Source organism: Podarcis tiliguerta (assembly GCF_965153285.1).
Source record: "Podarcis tiliguerta genome assembly, chromosome: 17".
NCBI lineage: Eukaryota > Metazoa > Chordata > Lepidosauria > Squamata > Lacertidae > Podarcis > Podarcis tiliguerta.
In genome coordinates, this window is record NC_139550.1 from 14,747,097 (window position 1) to 14,765,392 (window position 18,296).

The window sequence follows — 18,296 nt, forward strand, 5'->3', positions numbered from 1 at the left end:
GAGGGAGACAAAAAAAGGGGGGTTTCGAGGAAGGTCAGTTGAGGTGGAGTGAGAAATGTCCCAATTTTCATCTGAGGAATGTTGGAGGGTATGTTACTTAGGAGGGGGATGGGGGCAAGCTTGGGGTTGTGCAGTGCACCAGCAGAGCCAATCTGATTGTCCCAGCAGTGCGCTCCCACAGATTGCCTAGCCATGCTTGAACGCATGTACACTGCACTGGTGACACTGATTCTGTTAAACAACACCAGCTTTATTGAAGACCACCTGTTAAAGCAGCGACCTTGCAGATGTTGTTGGACTCTACTTCCCACCAACCTCAGCAAGCATGGATGATGGGAGTTATACTCCAGCCACATCTGAAAGCCCACAGGTTCCCTTTCCTTATGGGTAGCAAACTGTACTGCTGGCCTGTGGAGCCTGTGGCCTGTCTGCAGGATACTGATACACCCAAGGACAGAGAAATTCACATTCCCCAGTTAAGTTCAGGGATACCGTTTAGGTGCTGTGATGGCAGTTGTGGGATGGAGGGGCACTGACTGGAGATTGGCTGTTCAGGGTAAACGTACAGGTAAAGGGACCCCTGACCATTATGTCCAGTCGTGACCGACTGTGGTGCTCATCTCATTTTATTGGCCAGGGAGCCAGTGTACAGCTTCTGGGTCATGAGGCCAGCATGACTAAGCCGCTTCTGGAGAACCAGAGCAGCGCACGGAAACGCCGTTTACATACCTTCCCCCCGGAGTGGTACCTATTTATCTACTTGCACTTTGATGTGCTTTCGAACTGCTAGGTTGGCAGGAGCAGGGACCGAGCAATGGGAGCTCACCCAGTTGCGGGGATTCGAACCGCCAACCTTCTGACCGGCAAGTCCTAGGCTCTGTGGTTTAACCCACAGCGCTGCTCCCCTCCCTCCTTCAGGATAGAAGGCTGTATTTATTTCCCCTCCTTCCCCTGCTGAACAGCTGGTTGGCATCGTTCAGGGTATCTAACCCAGGAGATTTGCTTTTGTAGGTTTGGATTTGGGTTGTCGTATCTTTAGGGTTCTATTAGCAATTCAGCTTTCATTTCTGGAAGACGGCAAAAGCTACAGTTCAGAAACAAGGAAGGAAACTTGTAGGCGACGCATGGCATCTGTTTCAGTTATTTCATCCCTTTTTACCTACTCGATTGGGAAAGAGTGAGTTAACACACGCCTCTGCCATAGTGTCTTGGGAATCCTCAGTTTATGAGACACTAAGCTAATTTCATTGTGTGCAGCCTGCTATTTCGGTTGCGGAACGGAAATCTAATCTGTGTCTGCCTGAGATCAGAAGAGAGAGGAGCACACAAGAAAAAGCCTCTCACTCAGAGATCATATGATGACCAGTAGATTTACTGCATTCCAATAGACTGCGCATGCATAAACCACATGTTTCATCCCATCACTTTCTAGGTCCCACAGTTATGATTATAGTGGATGCCTTTGAAGTAAATGGCACTCCCTGTCTCCTTCTGGTTTCTGATTTTTGGATTTTGATTTTTCAGTGGCAGTTTCAGGGCACTGAAAAAGTTACTTTTAGTCTAATCTATCTAAACAGCAATGCACAAGCATCATTTTTGTTGTCTGCAAGCTGTGAACAGGATGGAACTTCCTACCATGTCCGTCCACCCATTGTGCTAACAACTATCATAAGAAATTCTCTTCTCGGTATTCATTTTGGAAGTGGTCACAACTGCATTGGATGAGATGGATTCATCACTGCCGTGATGACTCAACTTGACCCTCCAGCTGTTTTGGGAGTACAACTCCCATCATCCCTAGCTAACAGGACCAGTGGTCAGGGGTGATAGTCCCAAAACAGCTGGAGGGCCACATATGGCCATCACTGATCTAATGGGTTTCCTCTTTTTTTCCCAAAGGCTTTAGCAGACTGGAGAAAGAAGGAAGAGCTTGCTATGTGAATGATAGGTTCTTTTCTTTCATTTACAAAGCCTACCTCTTCATTGTTATGGGAGAACGTGAGGAGATAGCAAGGGATGGGAGACTTTATTCGACATTACCAGACAATTAGGTAAAGGGACCGCTCACCATTAGGTCCAGTTGTGACCGACTCTGGGGTTGCAGCGCTCATCTTGCTTTATTGGCCGAGGGAGCCGGTGTACAGCTTCCGGGTCATGTGGCCATCATGACTAAGCTGCCTCTGGCAAACCAGAGCAGCGCACGGAAACGCCATTTACCTTCCTGCTAGAGCAGTACCTATTTATCTACTTGCACTTTGACGTGCTTTCGAACTGCTAGGTTGGCAGGAGCAGGGACCGAGCAATGGGAGCTCACCCCGTCGCAGGGATTCGAACCGCTGACCTTCTGATCAGCAAGTCCTAGGCTCTGTGGTTTAACCCACAGCGCCACCCGCAACCAGACAATTACCAGTAGCCAGCATTTATTGTTGGGGTGGGGTTGGTTTGTCATTGCAATTGCTCTGGGTCAGGTCAGGTGGCTGTCAAGGCATCCAGTGACACTGAAGTGGGACTCTCCCCTCACAACCTGCTCAGCCCCTCCTTGGCATCTAGATCAGTAGCCCCCCCCCCTCCCCAGGATCCAGTTTGGCACACTTGCTCTGTTACTCCACTGACCAGACCCTGCCAAGACGCCTCCACAGGGCTCAGGACATCGGGCAGCAAAATGGCGAATGGAAGTTAGTTCAAATGGATGCACTCTGGGGTGAAAGATCCCAAAGATCAAATACCTCAAGGGTTGTCACATGGAAGAGAGCACAAGCTTGTTTTCTCCTGCTCTGGGGCGTAGGACTTGAACCAATGGCTTCAAGTTACAAGAAAAGAGATTCCGACTAAACATCAGGAAGAACTTTCTGATAGCAAGAGCTGTTCAACAGTGGAACGGTCTCCTCTGGAGGTTGTGGACTCTCCTTCCTTGGAGGTTTTTCAGCAGAGGTTGGATGGTCATCTGTCATGGCTGCATTAGCTGAGATTCCTGAATTGCCAGAGGTTAGACTAGATGAGCCTTGGGGTCCCTTCCAACTCTACAATTCCAACATTCTATTATTCTGATTAACCAGCTAGGGAAGCTTATACTCAAAAGTCAATTTGCCTTGAGTTCATGCAAAGACTTCATCCCAGCAAGTTATAAGCAAGCGAAAGAGACTCTCCACAGCGACACCTGTAACAGCAAGGAGCAGCTGTTCTTTCACCTACAGCGGCTTTTATAGGGACCAGCTGTCCAAGGGAGGTTTGCCTTCAGCCACATGTCAAATAAAGGCGTGAAAAGATGCCAGCTGTTTGTCCATTTTGAAGAGCCCTGTTTTCTCCCTTCCTTTTATGTTCTCAAATTTGGGGATACGTGAATTCTTAGTAAGCGAAATGACCCTTGCCACTTTCTTTCCCTGACTTAGGGGGAAGGCTGTTGCCTTATGCTCAGACTCCCCGTGTCATATGTTGGTTGCTGGACTGCATCACTTTTGGAACATGCGGAGACGATTAAAAAAACAAAACAGCATTAGAGACCATTCAAACTTCTAGGCTGCAATCCTTTACCTACTTAACTAGGGTGAAGCCCCATTCACTCAGTGGGACTTCTGAGTAGGTATGTTGTATGCAGTGCTTTTTTTCAGCCAAAATATGCCAGAGTGCAGTTCCAGCACCTCTAAGGTGGGCGCCATTGCAGGCCAACATTACCCCACCAGCTTCTTGACTTTCCGTACTTCTGGGAAGCCCAAAAAGAGCATTTCAAGCCCAAATGGAATCTGGCCAGCGTGTGCGAGTCTATACTTTGTTTTTAGATCTATGACCTAGCTCCTAGCCACTCCTAGTCGTGATTAGTCAGGGCAGGGCCAATTCGTACTTCTTTTTCTTCAATCTGTCTCCCATGTAGCAGTGGCAGGCTTTAAGCTTTCCAGCCAAGCTTCTACTTCTCCACAAGGGCCCTTCTGAGCTGCCCTAGCCATCTGCCTGAATCGAAGAGAACAAGGGAGACGGGGGTGTATTTATTTGACCTGCACCAGAACCAGGGGTGACCGCCAAACCAGCTAGGGAAACAGATTGCTATAGTGCTAAGCACCTCTGCGGTCAGTGAACGTGGCTTGTTGTAAAACAAGCGGCTGTTCAGGACTGCCCTGAGTCCCCTGCGACTTACTGGAACGACGTCATGGTGAGTTCCAGTACCTATTTTTCTTGGTGGTGGTGGGGAACCACACCACCAGTTCTGTGTATAGGATTTCCTTTGCAGTTGCTCACCTGCAGTCTGGAGAATTGGTACAACCAGCAATAGAGGCTGCATTTTGCCTCTGGGGTTGCTATGCTAAACGTACACTGCCTTGTAAGTTCTGCTGACTATAGCAAGACTTCCACATAATTATATATTTAGGGCTGGGTTGTAAAAGTCACAGCTGGGAAGTGGCCACCCCCCTAGAGAGAATCCTCACATCTCTACAGAGTTTATTAATGAATATTTGGTGTCCTTCCAGAATCTCCTGCCTCCCATACTGCTTCTCTTTTACCAGGCTACCCTGCATGCTTGTGATATTAGATATTCCTATGTTGCAATTGTAAAGTGCGTATGAAGGTGACCTCCACATTTCCCACAGCTCTGCTGTGTGACTGATGGATTGCCTAGGTTCATTAGACTTTCATGAAACACACAAAGAATGCCTCGGAGTTCTGTTTCCTTCAAACATAAACATTTCCGCAAATCTTTGTGTTTCCCTTTTCTACATAATTGTATCCGGAGAAGAGCCTAAAAAGGAGATCTCTAGATTTCCATTCATTTTTGGAACCAAAATATGTCCCTCGTCCCCAGTGAAGATGAAAACATTTGTTCAGATAAGTGTGTTAAGTGTATATGAGTTGCTTTGCAGGATCAGACCATGGTCTGCCTTGGGAAACTCACAGAATATGATGACTATGGTCCACCCCACAGCTTGTACTAGCATCTGACACCTACAGATATTCTGCTTCTGCATATGGAGGTTCTGCTAAGCTACTCTGCTGCTGATGTAGCATGGTAGTTTGCTGATGTTGCTCAGGATTCGATAAAAGCGGTGGGGGGGCGGTTCTGAAGAGCCCCACATGGAATGAACTGAGTGGATGGGCAGTAAAATGGCAAAGGGTAAAGTTATGCATGTTTGGGCAAAGATATCTTAATTTCACATATACAGTTATGGGGTCTGAACTGGTAGTGACTGACCAGAAATGAGACAGAAGATAGCTCTATGAAGATGTCAAGCTGGTGTGTGGCAGCTGTGAAAAAGACAATTCCATGCTAGGGATCGTTAGGAAAGGAACTGAAAACAACACTGCTGATATCATAATGCCGTTACACAGATTTATAGTGCCGCCACATTTGGAATATTGCATATAGTTCTCATTGCCTTGCCTCAAAAAGGATATTGTAGAATTGGAAAAGGTTCTGAAAAGAGCAACCAAAATGATCAGGGGGCAACTCTCCTGTGGGGAAAGGCTGAAGCATTTAGGGATTTATAGTTTAGACCAGAGGTTTTCCACCTTTGTGAGTCCACGGCTCCCTTGACCAACTACATTCTTTCTGTGGGGCTCAGTAGCCCAGTTATGTCACCCCTTGCTTGCGGAGCTGGCAGCCTCTCACCCTTTTTCAAATACCCTCCCTTGTGGAGTGTTCCCTCAGCCTCCTCTCCTCTCTCCTCTCCTTGGGAGTCTCTGAGCCACCTCTGCTCCTGGCAACCAGCACCCTTTAGCCAGCCCTAGAGGCACCATTTGCTTGCAGAGCTTGTAGCCAGGGCTGCTGCAACAAACAGACGTGCAAGGCAGAGATGCAGGAGGGCATCAGAGGAAGGAGGGAAGGAAAGGGAGACAGAGGCCAGTTGCCTGCAGCACCCCTGACCATCATTCAAGGCATCCCCAGGTGCCATGGCACACTGGTTGAAAAGCACAGGTTTAGTGAAAAGGCAAGTAGGAGTGGACATGTCAGAAGTTTATAAAATTATGTATGGCATTGAGAATGAGGGTAGCAGTGGGGAGGGGTGTTATCCCTCTCTTGTAGAACTCATGGACCTGTCATGGACTTTGAAGACACTCAAACTCAGGACGAAAGGGAGAAACGTGCTAAGAGGAAGGCACACTTGGCAAACCCTCACCATGATCAACTCCTGCCCAGAAACCCATGTCCCCACTGTGGAAGGATGTGTGGATCCAGAATTGGCCTCCACAGTCACTTACAGACTCACTTTTAAAACCGTGTTCATGGAAGACAGACAATCTTACTCAGCTACGAGTGATCACCAAAGAAGATGAAGAAGGCATGTGGTTGGTCACTGGGAGTACAGGGTGCTGGACTAGATGGGTCATTAGCCAGATCTGGCAGACTTTTCTTACATTCTTAGTGGCCAGTACCATGTAGACCTGGAAGAACTGATGCCTTTGAGTTTTATGCAGGAAATCAGCTGATTGTTGCACCCTGCTACGTGCTTCAGATATCTCTACATGCTGATTTGTGTCACCTATGAGGGGGACATGTACTTTGCAGATCTGAATCCTTAATAAGCAATAACAACTGCCAATCATCCGTTTTCCATAACTTACGGTACCTAATTTTGCATCTGCATTCCTGCCACATTCCAGAATGCTTGGTTCTTAAAATGATCCAGGAATTGTTCCATGTCTCTGCTTATTTTTCAATGCATATCCAAAAGCAAGACGTGAACATTAAGAAAATGTAACTTTATTAAAAGCATTTAAGACAAATTTTGTTCCGCTGCTGCAAGTGTTTTGAAATGCAAATCACAGGCAATGAGCAAGACTTACTAAAATATGCATGATAAAACAGCACTTGATTTCCTCTGTGACTTATTAATAGCCTCCTGCCTAATTAGTATTAATTAAACACACCCTCACATAGGAAATAGGAAAACTGGAACATGGGAGATAGCTTGCTATATTGTGTGGGCCAAGAAAGAAGCACCACCAACATTAAGTTCATTAAGATTAAGATAAACAGGGGAAGTGGGTCACAGAATCATAGAACTGTCTCATACGGGGATTGAATCTGCAACCTTGGTATTATCAACACCATGCTCTAACTCAGGCATGTCCTAAGTCTGTTTCAGGGGCCTAATCTGGCCTATTGGTTGGTTTAATCAGGCTCCTGTGGCAGATTATTTTCTGGGGTAAAATCCTAGAATTCTGCAACTACAACCCTAAAAACAGCTCAACAACTTCAATCCTAATAAAAGGTTAGCAACTTTGGTTGGCCCTTTGATCGGCCCTCACGGCCCTTCACTTCATCAAATCTGGCCCTTTTTGAAAAAAAGGTTGAACAGCACTGCTCTGAGCTATCTAGTGATCAAATAGTTCAAGTTTATTAATTAGGTGATCTCTCTGCCATTGAAGACAGGGACGTAGCGTAGGGAGGACTTCTGGGGCAATTGCCAAGCCAGATCTGTCCCAGTCTTGCAAAGCCACTTGGGGAGGGCAGCATGAGAAGGCAGCATGAAAAGGCATGGCTGTTGCATCCTTCTCATGCGCCCTCCCTGAGCAATGTAGCCCTCACTGTCGAAGTGAAACCAGCCCCAAGTGGCACCATCTGTCTCTGGCAACAGATTTTGAATGGGAGGTAGAGCTGACCCATAGCACACAATTCACTAGGAAGTCGTCTTGTGCATGCCCTATTGGAAATGAACAGGAGCTGCCTAGTGCATAGCAGTGCTGTAGCAGCGCTCTCCTTCCTTTTATCCTTTATATTCTTTGACTTGGGCCTGGCTGCAGCTCCCTCGCAGGCACTGCTGCACTTTTAAGGACGAGTGTCACATGGCCCCATTGCGCTGACCCACTCTGCAACATAACATCCCCCTCCTTCGCTAACTGCAGCCTCTGGATGGTCCTCAAGGGCAGCTCCAGACAGGCTGCATTCCAGTAGCCCAGGGGAGAGGTCCCAAGAAGCGGGTGCAGCTGAAGCCAGGCTTTCCCAGTCCATAACTTAAGCTGAGCATAAAGCATCCTTAGCCATAAAAACCACTTGAGACAGCAGGGGGCAACAGGAGTGCCAACTTGAATAATATATTGGAGGGGTGTGTGTGTGATAAGTCCCGCCCCACAAAATCAATCACAAAGACGCAGCACATGCACAACATTTGAATGGCAATGGCCATCAATGGGGGGGCTCCCCTCAATTAATTTATTGGGGGGCTAGTTCTTCTTCTTTGGTGATCACTCGTAGCTGAGTAAGATTGTCTTCCATGAACATGGTTTTAAAAGTGATTCTGTAAGTGACTGTGGAGGCCAGTTCTGGATCCACACGTCCTTCCACAGTGGGCACATAGGTTTCTGGGCAGGAGTTGATCATGGCGAGGGTTTGCCAAGTGTGCCTTCCTCTTGGCACATTTCTCCCTTTCGTCCTGAGTTTGAGCATCTTCAAAACCCATGATGGGACACGGGTGGCGCTGTGGATTAAACCACAGAGCCTAGGACTTGCCGATCAGAAGGTTGGCGGTTTGAATCCCCGCGACGGGGGCGAGCTCCCGTTGCTTGGTCCCAGCTCCTGCCCACCTAGCAGTTCAAAAGTGCAAGTAGATAAATAGGTACCGCTCCGGCGGGAAGGTAAACGGCATTTCTGTGCACTGCTCTGGTTTGCCAGAAGCAGCTTAGTCATGCTGGCCACATGACCCGGAAGCTGTACGCTGGCTCCCTCAGCCAGTGGAGCGGGATGAGCGCCGCAACCCCAGAGTCAGTCACGACTGGACCAGGGGTCCCTTTACCTTTTAAAACACATGACACCTTTGGTAAAGGCTCTTCTCCAATTGGAGGGCTAGTAGTTGGCTCCCAACGAGGGTGTGAGAGGACCCCAGCTTCTAGTCGTTGGATCCTTTGAGTGGCAAGTTGGAACCCACAAATAACCCTTCTATTGGCCTATGCAAAATATTGCCCTATGATGGATTTTACTGGGGGTACCAGGGGTGCCAACTTAAATAAAATATTGGGTGGCTGGGAAAGCCCCCAGCCCCAGAAAATCGACCACAAGTTGTAGCACATGCCCACCATTTGCATGGCAACTCCCATCAACACTGAGGGGGACTTTCCCCCTCAATTATTTTATTGGGGGGCTAATAGTTGGCTCCAAAGGGGGGGGCGAGGGGACCCCAGCCTCTAGGAGTTGGAACCTAGGCGCTTATGAAAGATATTGCCCGAAGATGGATTTTATTTCATGTCATTTTTTTCCCCTGGTGGCCCACCGCCTTGAAGGCTGGCCGGAGCCTTTTCGTTGGCCTTATCCCCGCCATGGCGGGAGGGCGGAGAGCAGCAGCAGCAGCTCTTTTTGCAGGCGCGGCGCGAGCCTCGAATGGATGCTGAGGTAACCTGAGAGGAGGCGGAGGCGGCGGCTGCTGCTGCCTCTCGCCGCCCCCCACCCCGCCCCGGCTGCACGGAGCGAACGAGGCCGAAAGCAGCGAGCTCCGGTTCGCTTATTTATTTATTATTCAGCAGCAGAGGCGCGAGCCTGAGGAGAGGAGGCGGCGGCGGCAGCAGCGTGGCGAGCTGGCAAAAGAGAGAGCGCGCGCGTTCGCAGCCGGCTTCCATGTCCTGCGGTGAAGCTGCCTCACAACACGCCCACCTCCCTTCCTCACAGACCGGAGAGTGTGTGCTGTGTTACTGCTGCTGCTGCTGCCACACTTCCTAAACTTGGAAGCGGCAGCCGGCCACGGAGGCAAGCCGGAGAAAGAGGAGGCGGAGGAAAGAGACGGCTGCTCGCGTGCGTTATCCTGCTTCCCTCCGCGCGCGCCTTGGCGCAGCGAGCGAGAGAGAAGAGCGAGAGACCCCGCCGCCGGGCTGAGAGACTCGGCTCGCTTGCTGGAGAAGCCGGCGAGAGGAAGAACTGAGGTAGCTCCTGCTCATTTCTCCTCCCCCTCCTTTTTTCCCTCCGCCTGGGCGCCCAACGCTGCCGCCTCGTGCTCTTCGCTTCGGGGCTTGTTGTGGGGACGCGGTGGAGGGGGGAGCAACTGTTGGCAACGGGAGGGCGAAAAGGGGACGGGAGGGAAAGGGAAGAATTGCCCCGCGTCCATCTTTTTCTCCGCGTGATGGAGCCGAGGGGTCTGTGCGCGCGCAAGGGAGCAGTTGCTGCCTGCAAAGCCCTCGCATGCATTGGGAGAAGGAGGGTCAGGGCTGCTCTCGGGGTTGGTTTGGTGTGGCCACAGCTACAGAGCTTGTGTGTGCGTGTGTGTGTGTGCGGGCGCGCGCATAGGGGTCGAGGCCCCTTCGCCCCCCCTTAAAATATTTGAGAGAGCCAGCCCCCCCCCCAAGTTGATGGGCATTGCCATTCAAATTGTGTGTGTGTGTGTGTGCACTGCATCATGTGATCGATTATGTGGGAAGGGGCTTACCTGTCCCCCCCAATATTTTATTCAAGTTGGCACTCCTCTCTCTGTATGTGTGTGTGTGTCTATGTGTATGAGGAGGGGGGCGATACCGGGGCTCCTGATGGGAAGCTGTGCTGGAGAAGGGAGGGGGTGCCATTTCGGGGCAGTTCCACCCCTCTCTGGCATCACCCCCCAGGCTCTGGATCTGTGGCTGCCTCACACTTCTCACACACTGAGATTGACTCGCAGGGATGTGCATGCAGGGCCTTGGAAGCCTGTCTGCTCGGAAGAAAGCTGCATTGAGCTCAGTGCGACTTGCTCCGTGGTAAGAATTGCAGCATTAACTGATAAGCACGTATCAGGTATGCATGTCAAAGGCACAAAACCTTTTACTTTTCTTCTATTTTTTTAAGAGAGAGAGAGAGGGGGGGGGTGTGTGTGCATGCTCAGGCATCAGATAAACTCTGTCCTACGTGCATGACCTTGCCATAGTTATCATGAGGGGTAAAATAATTGCAATCACACCCGCTGTGAAAAAGGATGCACACACCCCTTTTAACCTTGAGTGCGCCCAAGAATAAGTCGTTCGACGCAGCTGCTTTCCTCTCGGCCACCCACATGCAAATATGTGGGGGGGGGGTATGAACACTTAGGGGTCCAAATGTAATACGTTGGGTGGTGGAGGGAACTGTGTACGTAGTAACTGCAACTGCTTATGGGGACTGTGGGGACACGCAAGGCTTGAGTGGGCTGATGGAAACATGACTTGATCCTTCGCCAGTCAATGTGCATGGAGTGGTGGCTTCATGGGCTGTGAACATTACCATGGTTGTTCATTTAGACTTTGCAACTGCATTGGCCTCTTCCCCATCAGATATGAGGGGAATTGTGAGAAAACCGCATCCCCCTACAGTTCAGAGAGAGCACAGGTAACTAGAGAAGTAAGGTGAGATAACTTGGGTGCTGAGGAGGTAGCTGGGATTCTGGAAGGGCATCTGTGGTGGAGTCTCCTTCTTTGGAGGTCTTTAAGCAGAGGCTTGACAACCATATGTCAGGAGTGCTCTGATGGTGTTTCCTGCTTGGCAGGGGGTTGGACTCGATGGCCCTTGTGGTCTCTTCCAACTCTATGATTCTATGATTCTTGGGAGTATCAGAGTCAACTTGACAGTGCATGTATGTGTGTGTTTGTGTGGTCGCTGAGGATCACAGTTTGAAGGCTTTGGTTGTGGTTTGCAGGGTTCAGGAGGTAAGGGAGGTCTCAACTTCCATTCTTAAAACAGGGGAATGTATATTTAAGGTAGGGGCAGTGCTTTTTGCATTTTATTTTTTCTTTAGAGGGGAGAAAGTACAGCAAACGGTTCAGAAGTGCTCAGTATAAAAAGGACCAGGACATTGCCTCATCTCTCCGCATGAAGCGAACAGGGAAATGAAGGACAGAATGGAATGCAAAGCACTTCCTCTCTGTATAGAATGCCATGTCCACAGATACTAGCATATTCGGGTGCCATTTTCCCGAATCCTCAACTAGTTGGTTTGAAATAAGAAGCATTTAAAAAGCGAAGGTTGTATCTGGAGGTTTTCTGACCGTTGCAAATTCCAGGCGACACCTGCAGTTACATGGCTTGTCCCTTCTGAATGTCACCACTAGATCCCACTTGCTCCCTGGGTTTCTGCCGTGAAGTGAGCACGACAGTTAATTATTTTCTGTTTCGTTTAAATATTCCTGCCTCTTTAAATTATTGAGCAAGCAAGTCGCCTTTCATTTCTTCCCTCTCGGAAAGGTGTTAGAATGTGAGCCTAAGGGCAGGTTACATACAGCTAAGTCATTGTAGCCCCTAAGGGCCTTTCTAAAAGAGGCAGCAGGTGAGGGATGTGTAATCTTTTCTTCCCTTATCTCTTCCTTGCTCAGGTTCCTCCTCCCAGTAGCTAACACCTTCCCCCGCCCATGGGCATGGGTGGTCTTAGGAATTTCTCAGGGTGGGGGCAAACTGAAACACTGAAAGAGGAAGCAGGTTGAGAGAATCACACACGGAAAAAGTGAGAGGAATCGTGCCTTTACTTTTTTCCTCCTGTCTCAGGTTCTACAAATGCTAGAAACTTGCTATTTATTTATTTTTAATGATACCTGAGGGACGCGGGTGGCGCTGTGGGTAAAAGCCTCAGCGCCTAGGGCTTGCCGATCAAAAGGTCAGTGGTTCGAATCCCCACGGCGGGGTGTGCTCCTGTCGTTCGGTCCCAGCGCCTGCCAACCTAGCAGTTCGAAAGCACCCCGGGTGCAAGTAGATAAATAGGGACCACTTACTAGCGGGAAGGTAAACGGCGTTCCGTGTGCTGCGCTGGCTTGCCAGAGCAGCTTCGTCACACTGGCCACGTGACCCGGAAGTGTCTCCGGACAGCGCTGGCCCCCGGCCTCTTGAGTGAGATGGGCGCACAACCCTAGAGTCTGTCAAGACTGGCCCATACGGGCAGGGGTACCTTTACCTTTTTTAATGATACCTGGGACCTGGAGATTATGGTTCATCTGGTGAGGTGGGGGTGCAATTGCCCCACCCTACCCTTGGAACTCCATGCCCATGGGATTTGCAAGCATGTGTGAACCCTGAAGAGGGAGCTTCTGAGCTCATGGGTTGCAAAGAAGTGGCATGAAAAGGAGTATGTGCACAATCAAATAGCAAATTAATTAGCAAGCGAGTAGGAAAACTTACTAGAATATTTGAAAACTCTGAAACTCATGAGTTTGAAGACTCATGTTTCTGTCATTTCCATTTATTGATGGACTTGTTTCTATCCCGTGGTAATTTGCTTTACCTATATTCCAAGTTCATTGCCTTTTTAGAATTTCTGTTCAACAAGTATGTTTTATTTCCAAGTCTGACTTCCCTTTAAAACCTTTTAGGTTTGATAAATTAGCATCAGGAACCTGAAAATAATATAGACTTCACTTTTATTTCTGCATGTACTTTTACACTGCAATCTCATACACGTCTATAAGAATTAAGTCTTATTGAGTCCAGTGAGGCTTACTCACAGGTAAGTAGGAATAGGATTGTACCCTTAGAAAGGTTATTTAATTCAGCCAAAGCTGTCAGCATTTTAGTGGTCAAGATTTAAGCAGGTGCTTGACTTTGGGTGGCTGCACCTTAAAAAATCTGATGTGATTTAAAGACCTAAAACCAGGGTAGTTTTTCTTCAATGGGATTGCTTTGGAGTTCATAGGCACAAAAGGAAAGATAGGGGATTGTATCGCATCCCTAACTATGTGAAACCACATTCCTGTTGATAAATATTGCAGATCTGAGGTTCACCGTGAGATACAGCAGCTAGCCAACAGCCACAAGAGTGAGTTCATGGCATGAGGCAATGCTTAAGCTGGCGATTTCCTAGCTCAGAGCTCAGTCTGTTGACCAGACCACTTTATTTAGTCTATAAAAATTTTCTAGCACGCCCTTGAACCAAACAGTTCCCAGGATGCTGTCCAGTAATAACAACAATCAGAAAATGCACAAAAAACATATACAAAAAAGATCAAGCCGAAGTTAAGTACAATTAATTCCAACTAGAGATATTTAAGCATGTGCTTAACTCCTCTTTCAAATTAATGCCAAACGAGTAACAAATTCCATGATCGGTGGATCTCTAGTACCTGTGTTCTCTGCAAATATTGAAATTGAAATATTGAAATACTTTATTGTCACTTGTACAACTTGTATTCAGTGAGATTACACGAGCACAAATATTAAGGTTGTATGGGCTGTGTTTAACTGAACACACTGTTTACCAAAAGGCTTGAAGGATTCCTTAGAAGCAGACCATCTCTCTGAAGTCTTAAGATCTTCCAAGGAAACCCTGCTGTTAATTCTTTGGTGGGGACATGGAAACAGTGACACTATGGAAGCAGACTTCCTTAATGGTGTCACCCACCCTTTGAAATACCCTTCTCTAGATAGTTCAAGAAGTAGAAACAGGAACCAGCTTTAAATGCCACTTAAAAGACAAACATGTTTACCCAAGCTTACCTGGATTCTGATTCCTAATTCTTAAAACTATTTCTTTTTCTTTTTGTGCATTGCTCATTGTTATCTACGGTACTGCATATGATGTCATTCGGATTTTATTTAGCTTTTGAAAAGTGTCATTTGATGTTCTGCTTTATATGACTTTACTTTTCCTGTTACATTCTACGTAAGCAATGTAGTGGTTTCCTGTTACATTTTACGTAAGCAATGTAGTGGTTTGTTTTTTATATTAAGTGGTTTTTATAAATTTAAGTTAAAAGGAGAGTTGCACATTAGTGTTAAAATCCTTGTCCGGAATGGGCACTGATGATGTGAATTGTTTATTGTGGTCACACTTTAACTAAATCACTTTAGCTCTGCAACTTGGGGTGTGGGGTGAGATTGAATACCTCTGTGTATATAAAACGACTGTTTAACAGAATGGAGATAGGAGATTGTTGTCTTCTGTATTGGAAAACCTGATTAACATTTCAGCATTGTGAGGGAGCCCATTTGAGATTCCAGCACTATCTCAGCGCTTGGGCATGTGAATTGGTATTCATCCCTGGTGAATGTTTTGCAGAGGCTTCTCATATCTGTTAGGGATTTATTTCATTCTCACAGCTGTATTTTGTATTGACTCGACAGCCAAAGGAACAATGCCCATTCTACGAAAGTATTTATTCTGTTGCTTAGCCACTCCTAACCCAACCACCCCATTTGGGGGGGGGGGGGTCACTATAATACATATATTCCTAGTTCACAATGCATTTTAAGTCAATGCATGTAGAAGTGGCTGAAATGCTGGTGACGTATGCATTTAAGGTGTTTAGTATTCGGTGTACATATTCCAAAAAGTCAATGCATGGACTGCTTCCTACATGTTTTTTAAAAAACCAAAAATACTTTTATCTGAACTTAAACGTACAGCAGCCAATGATTTATTAAATAAATAAATAAATTTTTTACAGTGGTAGCTTGGTTTAAGAACAGCCCTGTTTAAAAACTATTCAGTTTACAAATTCCGCAAAACCGGAAGTAGTGTCCCGGTTTGCAAACTTTACCTTGGTCTAAGAACAGAATCCGAACAGTGGAAGGGCACTGGCAGCGGGAGGCCTCATTAGGGAAAGCACGCCTCGGTTTAAGAACAGTTTTGGTTTAAGAATGGACTTCCAGAACGGATTAAGTTCGTAAACTGAGGTACCACTGTATTCAGTTAATTAGTTTCCTAAAATATACTTCTATACCATGTAATCATGGTGCTGCACCTTTAGATATATATTTTAGAGAAACCACAAGCTTCTACAAAGTCTGGGAAACAGTCCTCATATTGTTAAAAATGTGGGGGGTGGGGGGGAGAGGAGAGGGCATACAGAAGAAATTGCCATATTTTAAGTTGATGTGCTACCATCTTTACAGCAAATGTCCCAAATTTATTCATACCCCTCACCGACTGTAAGAAACGCTTTTTTAAAAAAAAAGCGTTGTAAATTTAAACAGGGGAAACCGGTAGAAAAAAACAGGAGTCCACGTCGCCATCTGGTGGCACAATGTTATATCGCATATACAACGCATATACTGTAAATTGCTTTTTCTTTACTAGTCTAGCTGAGTCCCTGGACTATGGGGCTTCATTGATTTAAGACAATTCTGGAGATCAAGTGACGTAACTGGTGATGATGCTTCATTGCAAGCTTTTGCGAACCATTTGGGGGATATGGGGCTTAGCAGAGGATGCTTTTGCCCTTAACGTTGTTGTTCTGTAATTGGAACACTAGACCAGTTACACCTTTCTTTCTTTTTAAGATAACAGTTGTGTTTCCTGTTGGGTTTTAAAGCACCTGTCTTGATTGCTGTTTTAGATCATCCAGGTGAGCTGCTAAGTAAATTAACCATATTTACACATTCCTTTAAATAGCACAGATAAGCTGTACAAGTTCATAGGTTCAGCATGTACAGACTTTTTTTCTCCTTCAAACGTGTGTAATTTCAGTTGCAGCTTAAACTGGACAGGTTTGAGTTTGCTTGAATGATAGGAAGGGGCACTGATGGGATCAGTCGAGTACTAGAAGAGTATGTGACTATGGCAAGATGGAAGAGACAGAAAGCAAGAGACTTGTTCAAGTGTATCTAGAAAGCATTAGGTGGGGTGTCAATGTTTATTATGCTGGATAGAAATATGAGGAAGTGCCAGAGGTCCTGAAAATCTCAAGAGCTTATTCACGTGTAGCAGTAAAAATACTGCTAGTAAAATTCTAGTAAAAATACTGAGCATTTATTTATATAATGCTTACATAGTATTTAGTTTTCTTCATATACATTACTTTAGTAATCCTTACAGGAACCCTGTAAGGCAGGTCACAGTCATTATCCCATACTGCATATGAGAAGAAGGGAGGGAGAGAAAGAGAGAAAAGCTGAGATGAACATTGCCTATGGTCACCCACTGAATGGCAAACTGAGGTTTTCTGCCATGTCATGTGTGAGATTAGAACCCAGGATATCCTGCCTCAGAACTCCAGTCCCTTAATTATCATTCTATACTGTAGCAGCTCTTTGGCTCTGGCAATAGTTTTCTCTTCAGATGATTTACTCCTTGTGGCAGTGGTTTTCCCATGGGCCCCTGGGATGCCTTGAATGGTGGTCAGGGGTGCTGCGGGCAACACTGGCCTCTGCCCCCTCTTATGCCCTCTTGCATCTCTGCCTCCCAAAGGCTTGTGCAGCTGTTTGTTGCAGCAACCCTGTCTACAAGCTCTGCAGGCAAATGGTCCTCTGGGGCTGGCCAGGAGGTGCTGGTTGCCAGGAGCTGAGGTGGCCTTAGAGTAAGCAAGCAAGTGGGTGAGTGAGCCCAGACAGCTGTTGGGAAGTCCTGGGCCCCTGTGGGGCAGTGTGAGGAGGCTCCTCTCTTTGGGACAGAGAGGGCAGCTCAGAGACCAGGAGCGGCAGCGGCGGCTGCCCAGCTTGACTCCCAAGGAGAGGGGAGAGGAGAGGAGGCTGAGGGAACCCTCCTCAAGGGAGGGTGTTTGAAAAAGGGTGAGAGGCTGCCAGCTCTGCAGGCAAGGGGTGACATAACTGGGCTCCTGAGCCCCACAGGGGTGCCATGAAAAGAATGTAGTTGGTCACAGGAGCTGTGGACTTTACCGGTGGAATGAATCAAGGAAGTTGTTATGATGCCTCAGTTCACATGTAACTTCAAACCGTGGTTAGGCACTGCATGACTCAACCTTGAACCCATGCCATCCCCCTCACCTCTTCCTCTTCTTGTACTGGCCTTAAATAGCTACTTCGTTGTTTGTCAATACACCTGCATTGGTGAGTTGTGGTTGGTGCTTGCCCTGCAAGCTGTGATCGCAAACCAGAAAATGGAAACCCTGGTTTGCTGTTTTGGATGCAACGGCAAACTGTGGTTTGCCACAAACTAGAAAGCAGATTATAAGAAAATGGTCAAAAGTGATAACTGAATTCTGGGCCATGGACACATTGGTCAAGTTCTTGCTCTGTAACTGATAAAGCCTATTGGGATTCCTTAGCCAGTCAGTGTGCAATTTTAAGCAGGGAAAGGATTCATTAATTTAAGTCTTACTTTTTCAAAGCTGTCTCAGCATTGGGAGTCAGTACGTAAGCTGAATGCACAGCTTTGTATTAGTAGGCTGTGCATATACTTTATTTATGGCAAGCTTCACTGGAAAATGACATGCCTTTGTAACATGCAAAGTGCAATACCCACAATTATCTCTTCTATTGCCACTTTCACTGTGATTTTTCCTTTTCAACATTCCCTTGGAAATACCGATTTGCAGATAGACAATTCAGGCACACCAGCAATTAACTCATTTCCAGTCACAAAATGAGCAGTTTTGTTCAGGCGTCTAACTATTGCAAGCTTCTGTTTATTTCCTTTTAGATGTTGCCTACCATAGCTTCCAGTTTATTTAACTTCCTCACATATGCTAATGTAAATAAAAACAGTACAGGTCCTACCTACAAA

General features: G+C 47.0%; 1 protein-coding gene across 18 annotated transcripts in view; it reads left to right on the top strand.

Annotated features, from left to right (window-relative positions):
* PALM2AKAP2 (PALM2 and AKAP2 fusion) overlaps window positions 1-18,296 on the top strand; it is a 216,475-nt gene that overhangs the window by 127,812 nt on the left and 70,367 nt on the right. For 2 of the 18 annotated variants that reach the window (XM_083419512.1, XM_083419495.1), the window contains exons 1-2: window positions 11,175-11,242; window positions 11,550-11,610. The exons of 7 other annotated variants lie outside the window; for them this stretch is intronic. In XM_083419512.1, coding sequence (XP_083275638.1) covers window positions 11,190-11,242; window positions 11,550-11,610 — 114 coding nt within the window. In that variant the 5' untranslated portion in view covers window positions 11,175-11,189. Of the gene's footprint in view, window positions 1-9,225; window positions 9,838-10,075; window positions 10,676-11,174; window positions 11,243-11,549; window positions 11,611-18,296 lie in introns of those variants that run through there. 9 more of the 18 variants (XM_083419506.1, XM_083419501.1, XM_083419513.1 and 6 more) reach the window with 9 other exon arrangements.